General features: G+C 43.2%; 2 protein-coding genes across 3 annotated transcripts; one reads left to right on the top strand and one right to left on the bottom strand.

Annotated features, from left to right (window-relative positions):
* LOC144113329 (alpha-scruin-like) lies at nucleotides 1-1,652 on the top strand. Its single transcript, XM_077646336.1, has 3 exons — nucleotides 1-71; nucleotides 1,334-1,476; nucleotides 1,543-1,652. Exons 1-3 carry the CDS (start codon nucleotides 1-3, stop codon nucleotides 1,650-1,652), a joined length of 324 nt encoding a protein of 107 aa, XP_077502462.1.
* A 3,930-nt stretch (nucleotides 1,653-5,582) lies between these two features.
* Nucleotides 5,583-11,012, bottom strand: LOC144113539 (trafficking protein particle complex subunit 2-like protein). 2 transcript variants are annotated; one of them, XM_077646665.1, is made up of 5 exons: nucleotides 10,951-11,012; nucleotides 10,621-10,873; nucleotides 5,921-6,181; nucleotides 5,752-5,831; nucleotides 5,583-5,683 (listed from the first exon to the last, which is right to left on the bottom strand). In XM_077646665.1, exons 2-5 carry the CDS (start codon nucleotides 10,651-10,653, stop codon nucleotides 5,641-5,643), a joined length of 417 nt encoding a protein of 138 aa, XP_077502791.1. In that variant the 5' UTR covers nucleotides 10,654-10,873; nucleotides 10,951-11,012; the 3' UTR covers nucleotides 5,583-5,640. The 2 variants fall into 2 exon arrangements, with proteins under 2 accessions (XP_077502791.1, XP_077502790.1); XM_077646664.1 differs by lacking the exon at nucleotides 10,951-11,012 and having other exon boundaries at nucleotides 10,621-10,944.
* Between the last annotated feature and the right edge of the window lie 8 nt (nucleotides 11,013-11,020).

Below are 11,020 nucleotides of genomic sequence, written 5' to 3'. Positions count from 1 at the left end.
ATGTCATCTCCTACTACCGGCGAGACAGCAGCTCAGCCCATTGAATACCGGACGCCCGAGCACGGGGCTAAGTATTTTTATCTAGACTTAGCTGAGCTAACGGAAAAAAGAGTGCAGCTTGAGTTCGAAGTATGGGTGACAACGTTCACACATAAGCGAACAGACCGAGAGATTCAAGTTTGTTACGTATGCATTGCAATATGACGTGTCAGAGTGTAAGCATACCTAGTCAAGTTCCAAAGGCGGGAATTATTTCAGGTAGCATACAGATGACACTGCTGTTCACATATGTCCCGTATCCCTCTCCCTAGGTCTTGTGGGACCGCGGAGAGGAGCCTATCATCCGCACATGAGCCCCTGCAGCCCCTGACTCAACACCGGCAAAGCTGCGAGTACACAGAAACAGCTGAGTCCGAAGGCGGCCGCAAAGGCCGACCTTGCATTAGTAAACCCACAATCGATCGGTCATAATGGATGTCGTGATGTAGATAGGCGGCTAGTGCTATGGCAGTTAGCGCGTGCCGGTCATATGGCCGCATGATGTCGCATTAAACAGGCTATGAAACACCTTCCGTAGAGAGCACATCAACTCGCTCAATCACTGCACTGTGTTGTCCTGGAAACTTGAGCCAAATAATAAACTTGTACACGAAGCAGATGACCCACAAGCACGCGCGAAAGTAGGCGAACCATTCCCGGCGACTATTTCATGCTCCCACCCTTCTCCATCGCTCGCACCAGCGTATACAAGTTGATAGGTGGTTATTGGTTAAATTCTTTCAGACGTCAGGCATCTTCCATGGCCGCGGCCAATAAGCTGCGTAGCTCCGGCGGGTCAGGAAGTTCCGCTTCCGGAAGTGGGACCGGCGCGAAAAATGTGACGAGAGGAGAGGGAAAGGCGCTAAGACGCTGAAATTCAAAATTTGACTGCAGATAACTCAGGTTCTACAAAGCGCAATAAAAAAAAATTGCTGTATAATATTCGTGAAGCGGCAAGCTATGATATCTCGGGCATACCACAACTTTATCCCAGACCCTTCCAGAGCGCAGAGCACAGAGAGAACATCTTGGTATCGCTGCTCCATCTACTGTCTTTTTTTTTTGCGCGGTCGTCTGACACAACTAAAGACTTGAAGCGGCCCATGCAGTTTCACTGGTACGTTTCATGGCAGCCAGATATCGTAATACAGTACTGTTCAGCGAAAAATTCGGAAGCAGCCGGTCAATGACGTTAAAAAGTACCGCGAACGCACATTTTTGCGAAACCATTAACGCTCGGCACCCTGAACAAGGCCTCTCCTGATCGCCCCGTGTCTTTGCGGCGCTAACGCAGAAGCGCCCTGGGCCTGCGGGTGGAGCCCGAGTGGCAGTCGGCGGGCCTGCGCGAGCTCCAGTGGACGAGGCAGCCGTGCGATCTGCACTTCCCGGTGATCTTGCTTGTGGGCGGACTGGATCCCAGAAACCCGCTGGGTTCAGGTAAAACCCATTCAGGTAAAGGATGTCAACAGCGTTGACAATTAAGTGGCCTTGTTGTCACTTCAGGTTCGGCCGTCCTGAAATACCACCCGTTCAAGGACCGCTGGATGCTGGTTGGTGCCATGCCAGAGCCTCGAAACTACCACGCAGCTGTATACGTTAACAGAGTATACTGAGGGGCCAGTTGGTCAGACATATTATAAACAAAAACGCAGCATATGGACGGGACGAAGAAGGGCGAAGACAGGACAGTTGGTACACTTACAACTGAATAGTATGAAATGCGACAGTAAACCACACCCCATCCCAGAGCAACAACACACATGCGCATAACATAAAACAAGGTAAAAACAAACTGATAATCTTAAAACGTGTGGAAAAAGATAAAGAAAGGAGAAAAGAGAAAGAGCAATAGATAATAACAGGTGCTAAGAAAACTCAAGTACGTTTTAAAAACTTCAATTCCTTCTCCATCAGATACACAGATGGGGTACTTATGCACGTGCCTTCACTACATTTCGAAATTTCCTGGGCTTCCAAGATTTCCCTATAGCCAATTGGATTTTACCACGCTTTACAATCTTAGTACGATTAAGCAGGGGAAAGAGAACCAGGTTGTGGCACAAAAAAGAAAACCGTACGTCTCATGCGCAACAGATATTGTTTATCAGTTCCCTCTCCGATGTGGGTCTGTGTACGTTGGGCAGACGGGCAAGTGTCTAAACGTGAGGCTGGGTGAACATACCTCTTCACTTCGCCAACAAACTGGGGAACACGTACCAGTGCATTGCAAGAAGTGCAGTGGTTGTTTTCCCCTGCTTAATCGTACTAAGATTGTAGGGCGTGGTAAAACCCAATTGGCTAGGGAAATCTTGGAAGCCCAGGAAATTTCGAAATGTAGTGAATGCACGTGCGTTAGTACCCCATCTGTGTATCTGATGGAGAAGGAATTGAAGTTTTTAAAACGCACTTGAGTTTTCTTAGCACCTTTTATTATCTATCGCTCTTTCTCTTTTCTCCTTTCTTTATCCTTTTCCACACGTTTTAAGATTATCAGTTTGTTTTTACCTTGTTTTATGTTATGCGCATGCGTGTTGTTGCTCTGGGATGGGGTGTGGTTCACTGTCGCATTTCATTCATTTCAGTTGTAAGTGTAGCAACCGTCCTGTCTTCGCCCTTCTTCGTCCCGTCCATATGCTACGTTTTTGTTTATAGTATACGTTAACGACACGCTCTTTGTCACAGGTACGCTCGTCCTTCGAGAAACATCGCTACATGACTGTGTACTGTGAATAAATCGGCGACCCGCTCGACTCAGTCGTGCGGGGTCATGGTGTCACAGGAATCGTGGAGTTTCGTTCCGTCCCTTCAGTGGCGCGCATGGGAACGGTTGGCATGGGACAAGTTGGATCAAGCTGGTATGCGAAGAGAGCGTTGCTTTCACAGACTACGGTCACCGAAGCGCTGAAACGAGACGACCACAAATCACTGCAATGAACGGGTTGGAAAAATCTGAGTCAGCTACAAATCACTCCACCATGCCGGCCCTGCCTGTTTTCAGGGCAGAAATAGCGTTAGAGACGTATGGAGTAAGAATAATGCCCCGAGTCTTTCATGCGAAAGATACGCTCCCTATCACATTTTGTGAATCAGGCTATCTACTCCCTGAATGCCATTTTTTGTTTCCGTTGAAACTAAGTATTTTTCTTCCTAGCGGTTGATTTTTTGCAGGGATATGCAAAATTTTGTGCAAAGTGTCATAATTGAACAAAAAAGCAACATTGAAATGCCGCTACTTATCAAGTACACACCCGAAGGATCACGGAAATAATTTCCATTTCAAAGGTGGGCATTGCGCTTGAAATTGCAAAAAAATAATACTTATATATCTGCAGAAAAATACCCGAAAACATGCTACTAAACTCACTGTTTTCGAAATATTTATACTTTTCGTTAGATGGCACAAAAACCCCATTATTTGAGAGATGAAAGTCACGAAATTCACCTGAAACAAAGAAATCGCTGCGTGATGCAGCCTACTCTCAGAAAAAACTACAAGTTCGCTTTGCACACAATTGTGTACATAGCGAGTCAAAACATAAATACTGACACTGCATGCACGTTGTATGAAACAGTATTTATCACAGCAGAAATAACTACATAATACACCCTTACAGGTGGATTTGTTCAGCTTCGCTTGCAAAGAGCAGATTTCCAGTTCGTGCTTAAAGCTAGAAAGTTACTCTGCCAGGTGGCTACTCAACGCTTATCAGGAAGCGTGGTGATATGGTAGCAACAAAAACATTCACCATGAACGTGGAAAGAGGCACGTGGGAAAGACAACATTCACTAACCTTGAACGCATTCATTTAATGCAAAAAAGATATCTCCGAAATGCATATAATTTACCGTTCCGACATCCAAGTGCAGCTTTCTTTTGTCATTCCAGAGTTATTAAAGCACATAATCTTTATAAATATCGCCTCAGTGTTACTTTTAAAACAGAAATCAAGAAGAATGTAACAAATCTTAAAAATTTAGCAGAACTAAGGAAAAAAGAATCAGTCTATCCAACAAGACGTGGCGAATGGACAGTGCCAACACCTCGGCTAAATCTTGGTAGGGAATGCCTTCAGTACACACTTCCATCTCTTCTAAATAGGTATATCCACATTAACCTCGATTTGTTTTCTTTTTCACGTCGTGAACTACATAATTTGTTTTTGAATAACATTGTTTAAGTTTCATTATGTATACATATTGCTGTTTCGTGTATTCTCCGATGCTTCCTTGATGTGCTTTTTTTTTTTTTAAATTGTATAAACTCGTGTTGCCTCCCTGTCAATATTTAGGATTGTAGACTCGTCAAGCTGCCCAAGGGCAGCTTTTTTCTACGATTCCTCCATCTGTAGTGCTAGATGGGAAATAAACTTTGATTTGATTTGATTTGACATGTTGGCTCAAAGGGCCTGCCATGAATCAGTTGCTACAGGTGGCAAAGTACTTGTTTTTGGCAGGACATCTTGGAAGGTCAGGAAAATTTTTTTCTCCTAGACTGTCTTGGGATGTCCTTAATCCATATTCCTGAATTAGCTGCAGTACCTTACATTACTTAGTATTTCATAGCTACATTGGTGCTGTCATAAATGCTAGAGCAGTGGATTTTGAATTTTTTTGGCCCTAGTACCCTTTGACATGCATTTACCACAAAGACAAAAACATTTATGCACCCTGACCAATTAAGTGGCCAATGCTTCTTTCTACAGGTTGCTTGGTCCTGCCGAGGAGTTCGACATGGACAATAACAAGCGGCTACAGTTGAGCACAATGCCCGAACCCAGAATGGGCATGGCCGTAGTCCTTAAGGAGGGATGTGTGTGGCTGATGGGAGGAATGTCTGAAAGATGTGGAAGCCGTTTTTTCTGATGTGCTCCTGTATTCCCTGAAGCATGACAGGCAATTTTTTTTCACAACTTCATTTCCTACTACTCTGTTTATATCACAGCAATGTAACTGTTTACTTTTTCCTTTCTCACAGATGGACCCTAGGTCAGCCTCTCAGAGTACCTCGAGCTTTTGCTTCTGCAGCACTTATCAATGGTTGTATCTGGCTCTGCGGAGGCTGCAAGACTGCAAAGACTAGAGACAAGCAACCTGTCAGCATGAACTCTGTTGATGTCTGCTCAGAGTATTCATAATGAAAAAAAGCCTGCAAGCTTGCAGTGGCCTGGCATAGTGGTACCGCAGCAAACATAGGTAAGAAAGTGGCTGAATATAAAAGTGCAGACTAAAGAGCACCAGATTTTTTTTTTTTTTACACGCTTGTGCATTTACATACTAGGGGCATCAACAGTGAAGAATGGGGCGTGCTATCTAAAAACACACTGCTCTTCACTGATCGGAAAGTCATAATATCACCAAGCAAGATGCCTGAACCGATTGCTGGACACAGTGCTGCCACTGTGTTGCCCTCGACTAGCCGGCACTCAAGCTCCAGCATGAAGTGGAGTGATGCCATTTTTGAAAGGCTGGCTTAACACTTGTTTTCAGTCTGGTTTCCTTGTCTCCCTCTGTAACAAAATTAACAAAATAACAAAACAACTAAATTCCACATGACATTTTTATTTTCTCTTCATTTGCCGCAGTAGTCAACGTCTTGGCCAATCATTCTCCCGTCATTATCCCATTGACAGCAACATCAAATGACCTGAAATGCATGTTACAAACAAATCAGCTTGTACACAATTTCTCTTAGAATGTAAGTGAACAACTCACTTGGACACAATCTGGTCACCAGGAACATGGAAGGGATTGCAAACAACATCACAGTACGAAGCATGAAGTTTGTGAAACATCTGCAACAGATTCACTTTAATCACAAATAACGATTCCAATAAAGAGGGCTTTTTATAAAGATGGTGATATGAACTGGCATTGTACCTACCTGCCGAATCTCATTGTCGCGGAGAGTTGTACGTGATGTTTCCACAATTACAATAAACTTTGTTTTAGTGTTTGTCACATAACCATACACTTTGTAGTCTTCTGTTGGGTACAGCAGACCCAAATACAGCTCCCGAACATCTCCAGAGCTCTTATTCCCAGGTGATATTTTTTCCTCAACAACATCCAGAGACGTGTGTATGGTATACAAAAATTTGAGCTCATTGCATGGTGCCGCAGTCTTTACAAACAGTGGAGAGTTCTGTAATAAAAAAAGTCATCCTAATCTTGACCACTGTGGCTAGACTTGTAGCCTGCCGGGAAAAATTCCATGATTATGTACATGTGCTTTAATGCCACACCACCTCAGAGGACCAGTAGGCCTAAGTCTTCCTATATGCTAGTGCAAGGGCGATTAAGCCACTTAAAAAAAATTATTTACCATCCAAGCTTCAAATGCATTTAGCTACCTCTTGAAATCACGTCATTAGTTCTGCTCTCCGCAGGGCTGGAACACGAAAATGTACAATATCCAGGATTGGACACTCAAAGAGACTGAACTACTTGCTTACTTATTACCACAATACAAAAATTGCAATGGAGATAAAAAGTTGAAAATGACTGCGAGCAGCGGTGTTATGTAAAACTCCACGTGCAGTACTCAAGTTCCAGCATCAAGTGGAGTAATGCCAACAGCAGAAGTTTACACATAATAGCACCAGGCCATTACAGAAAAGCAAAATCACGGTTATCCTTTAAATTTTTTTTCACTGCAGTCACATAAGTGAGCTCTGTGCAAACCTTCACAGTAATGTGAACATACACAGCAAGCTCTAAAAGCCACACATTCAAGCACTTACTATATTGGCAATCTATGCACCCCTTTTTTTTTTCCCAAATGCAAGACTCTAACTAAAGGGGGATGCCTGGAATCAAAGCATGTTTTGGTTCAGTACTTTGTTTTTTTCCCCTGACAAAGGCTACCAGAAAATAAGGGCTGCCCAAATTTGCATTGCTATACCATGTAAATGTTGCTTACCCTTCTTCAGTTTTTTTTTTTTATGGGAGACGCAGGCCTTAAAAATAATGTTTATTACTAGAGATAACGTAATGAAATTAGGTGCGTATATGTATTTCTTCCTCCCGTTTTCAAAAAATATGGTTATTTTCAGTATATATCAGTAAATTCTCATAATATGGAAAAATAACTGAAGCCTAATTAGATAATTCCTTTTGGGTCGTTTGGACACTTTCCCTCAATAGTTTTTGGTTCCTATTGGAATACAGCTGTAGCCAATACCTGCCATGCAGAGCAGTACTGTTAATGTTGTTATTGAGGTACATATGAATATATCATATAAAGATGTTCAGTTTTGTCAAAGCATCATAATTATGAAATATGATTAGGTGAAATTATTTTTCACAAACTTTGATATTTTCAATTGAGCGACAAAAATAGCATAGCTCCATAGCTCAGTTCTTTCCGAATTCAACTGTACAAGTTGAATTGAAATTGCACCAACAAACATAATGAAAACTTCCGTAAGGATAGTCATGTTGGCAAAAAACACCAAGTGGAGAAAATCACACTTGAAGTGCGCGTGCCAGCCACACGAAGGTCGTTGCAGAGGCCTCAGAAAGCAGCAGAATGCAGATATTCTGAGACAACTTCATGACAGTAATACCAGGATGTAGGGAAGAGCGCGTTTTCGAATGTTAAAGAGCAAAATGGCGGCCATCGGGAACACGGTCGCGAGAACTTACAGGTGCGAAGTTCTGCCGCATTTTGCTCCAAAATCAGCATTTCAGTGCTTTGGAAGCATCATATCACTTTTTTTAGTAGCCGGAGGTCGAATTAGGCCTTGAAACTTTGGAGGTAGGTACTTTATAGCATACTGAGCCCGAATATGACTCTTTTACCATTTCAAGACCCACGTCTCCACTCAAGTACACCATAAAATGATCCCAGGGTTTCCAAAATATTTTTCTTAATGAATATTTATAGAAATAAGCGGGAACTGGCACAGCTATGGTCTGCACTCTGAGAAGGAATTACCGTGCCCTTGCATCTCTGCACAACCTTATCCTCCTCTTCAGAAAATACAGTCAAGACCACTTATAAAGACCACAGTTATTACTAACAAGCGTGGAGCTACCGTCAAAATAGGTATTAGGGCTATGGAACTGCGTCTCCGATAAAATGAACAACCGTGGCAGCACCACTGGGTTATAACGAACTAGGAGGCGCCGAAAACTCTCCCCGCTGTCAAAAAACATTCGTTTCCCATAAGCGCAGCGACCGAAGAGTGTTCCCAGCTCCCATGATCCCCCCAAATAAAGTGCTAACCTCCAAAAAACAACAAAAAAGGAGGCACTGAAACTGAAAGTTAACCACTGGCCAATCACGCCACAACAGGCTAAAAGGTCAATTGTGTGTGCGTGTGTGCTGGTTGGGTAACGCATCTAAACTGGAAGCAGAAGCTTGGCAAACATGACACAGGGGCAGCATTGAAAGCGAAACTACTACACACAGCCAGTGATCAACCAAAGACAGCAATTTGGGACGTTTGACTACCAGCCAAGGAAGGTACTCCTGGCCCACCCGGTCACGTGGCACACGTCACGTGTGCAATTAAGTTCCATCTTCCGTGCTGCCGACACATGCAGGCAGCACACAGCAGATGCATAACGGTAGCTTCGCCTCTACATCCTTACAACTTACAGGAACAAAGATGAGGTTAGCAACCAGTGTAATCAATTGCCAGGAATACTTCAATCGCTTTCGTACGCAGCTAATGCCTCAGCCAGCAGCACATGAACATGGTTGAGAGCTTATAGAAAGCAGCTTGATACAGTCTTGTCTCAAAGAAACAAACATAGCTCAATGGTACTTTTAAGAAATAATTGGCACTTTTGTCCAAGCGTGTTTTCTGGCCATACTAGGGCATGTACATTTCCTACAAACTTCGGATACAACAAAAGCAATCCACGTGACTCTCAGGTTCGCTATAAGTGGGCTTGACTGTACTACAAAATCTCCTCGGAACTTGCAGGAAACAACAGCATGAAAAATAGATGCAAACAGGCAGACAGACGATTTTTAACATTACGTTTTCGATACATATCGGAGCATCCAGCTACAGGTCTACTAAACATTTACTGCCCTGAAATGCAACTGAGCAGTTTACTTTCACTACAGAAATAGCATGGAATAGCAGTGTGAAATTATCCATCTAAATAAAAACTGACAGTAAGCAGATTACAAGCTGTTTGATAACTACCCAGGTGGCACCAAAACATTCTAACTGCTAGATTTTTGTTTTGAGCAGATGTTATTTTAACACTCTTTATGTCCGCATTTCTAATGTTACAGATAAATATTAGGATGACCTGCCCCTAATATTAACGAAACATGTAATCAACAAATGTTACATTCTCGAAAATGGTGAAGCAGCCCTGCACAAGCTTGCAGGCCCACCAGTTGTGACAGCACACAACTTACATCACTTTGCAAGAACCAACAATGATGGCAACACTTGAGCTCCACTATACAGCACAACATGCAACACTAATTCACTCATCTCTGAATGGATTACCATGGAGTCAAGCTCATACACCCATTACTGAGCGGTGCCCCATGAGTGATAGTGGTGAATGGCTAATCAAGGTTTACTAACAAAATAATGGAGTTGTGTATGCGGTTTACGATGAATACTATCCAAGATGTGGTTGCAAAGTACTACTAGTAAACATCTTTGTTAGACCAATGGGTCAAATTCGGGGAACCAGCGCTTGAAATATATTTGTAACGTTTTACAGTTATGAATAACATTTTAGTTCAGTTTATGGGGGTTTAACGTCCCAAAGCGACTAAGGCTATGAGAGACGCCGTAGTGAAGGGATCCGGGAATTTCGACCACCTGGGGTTCTTTAACGTGCACTCACATCGCACAGTATACGGGCCTCTAGAATTTCGCCTCCATCGAAATTCGACCGCCGCGGCCGGGATCGAACCCGCGTCTTTCGGGCCAGCAGCTGAGCGCCATAACCACTCAGCCACCGCGGCGGCTGACTAACATTATAGTAACGCTTAAAAGGCTATATGAAAACAATACTTATTTAGAACGTTAAACTACTGTTTTTTATATGTTCGATGCTACTTGGACATATAGAGAGTTAGCTAATCCAAGCACCACAACAAGAAAAAAATAAAACACAGGGCAAGCCATACACCCTGTAAAGTCAAACAAAAGAAAGGACGATTGCACGGACGAGGTAACCCGGAACGAATGTCAAGCCACAGCAATTAAGAGCCGTCACGCGAGTAATAAACTGTTGCCAATGGCGCACTATGGTTTCCAGCACGATAACACAAATTAGAAGCACAAGATATGCATGCACTGCTGCTTCATATTATACTCATTGCTTTTTCAGTGGGCACATTAATTAATTATTAGCATAAAAACCTTCAATGAAGCTGCAGGCAAATTCAACTGCTAAATATATTAGGTCATACACAGCTCAGTGCTTATTCCGAATGTTGCCGCTGAACTTTGACCACTGCAAAGCGCCAGACTGCCTAGATGAATGAAAACACCACGCTGTTAATTAGACGATTAACAGAGCAAACATCCGTGCTTACTTCAGAATGAAAAGTGAGAGATACCCGATAAAATGAGGAGCATTAAAATGGGCGTTTACCTCTTTGCCGATCACAGCGACGGCAACAGCCATTACACTTTTCCTGAGTCAGTTTGGGTTCCCACTTTAGCGCTTCTCCGGACACACTACTTTTCTTGGTTCCTCAAAGTGAGCCACGGTACCGCCGCTCACAATGATCAGCGTCGTAGTTGTTCACCTCATACACGCCAAGCGCCCGCGCGGAAGCAGCAGCTTCAGCTTCCTCGTTCTCTGTCAGACATGACCACTGATCTTAACAACTGCTGCTGAAAAACTAAAACGGTAAACCAATGATAGTCAAAACGCTATGCAGCAGCCAGACATGTCTAAAGTGCGTCCGAACAGACTTACGTAGCGAAAGCCTCAGGAAATGAAGCGTTAAATTAGTGGAAAAAGACAAGAAGCCTGCCATGACCTACCA

This window comes from Amblyomma americanum, chromosome 1, assembly GCF_052857255.1.
Source record: "Amblyomma americanum isolate KBUSLIRL-KWMA chromosome 1, ASM5285725v1, whole genome shotgun sequence".
Lineage (NCBI taxonomy): Eukaryota > Metazoa > Arthropoda > Arachnida > Ixodida > Ixodidae > Amblyomma > Amblyomma americanum.
The sequence above is the reverse complement of the archived record's forward strand: the minus strand, read 5'-3'. Positions and strand labels throughout refer to the sequence as shown.

Coding starts and splice junctions, on each gene's coding strand:
- LOC144113329 (XM_077646336.1), top strand. CDS start 1: ATGTCATCTCCTACTACCGGCGAGACAGCAGCTCAGCCCATTGAATAC. Junction 72..1,333: donor ACGCCCGAGCACGGGGCTAA/GTATTTTTATCT, acceptor GCGCTAACGCAG/AAGCGCCCTGGGCCTGCGGG. Junction 1,477..1,542: donor CAGAAACCCGCTGGGTTCAG/GTAAAACCCATT, acceptor TTGTCACTTCAG/GTTCGGCCGTCCTGAAATAC.
- LOC144113539 (XM_077646665.1), bottom strand. CDS start 10,653: ATGGCTGTTGCCGTCGCTGTGATCGGCAAAGAG. Junction 5,832..5,920: donor GCGACAATGAGATTCGGCAG/GTAGGTACAATG, acceptor AATCTGTTGCAG/ATGTTTCACAAACTTCATGC. Junction 5,684..5,751: donor GGTGACCAGATTGTGTCCAA/GTGAGTTGTTCA, acceptor CATGCATTTCAG/GTCATTTGATGTTGCTGTCA.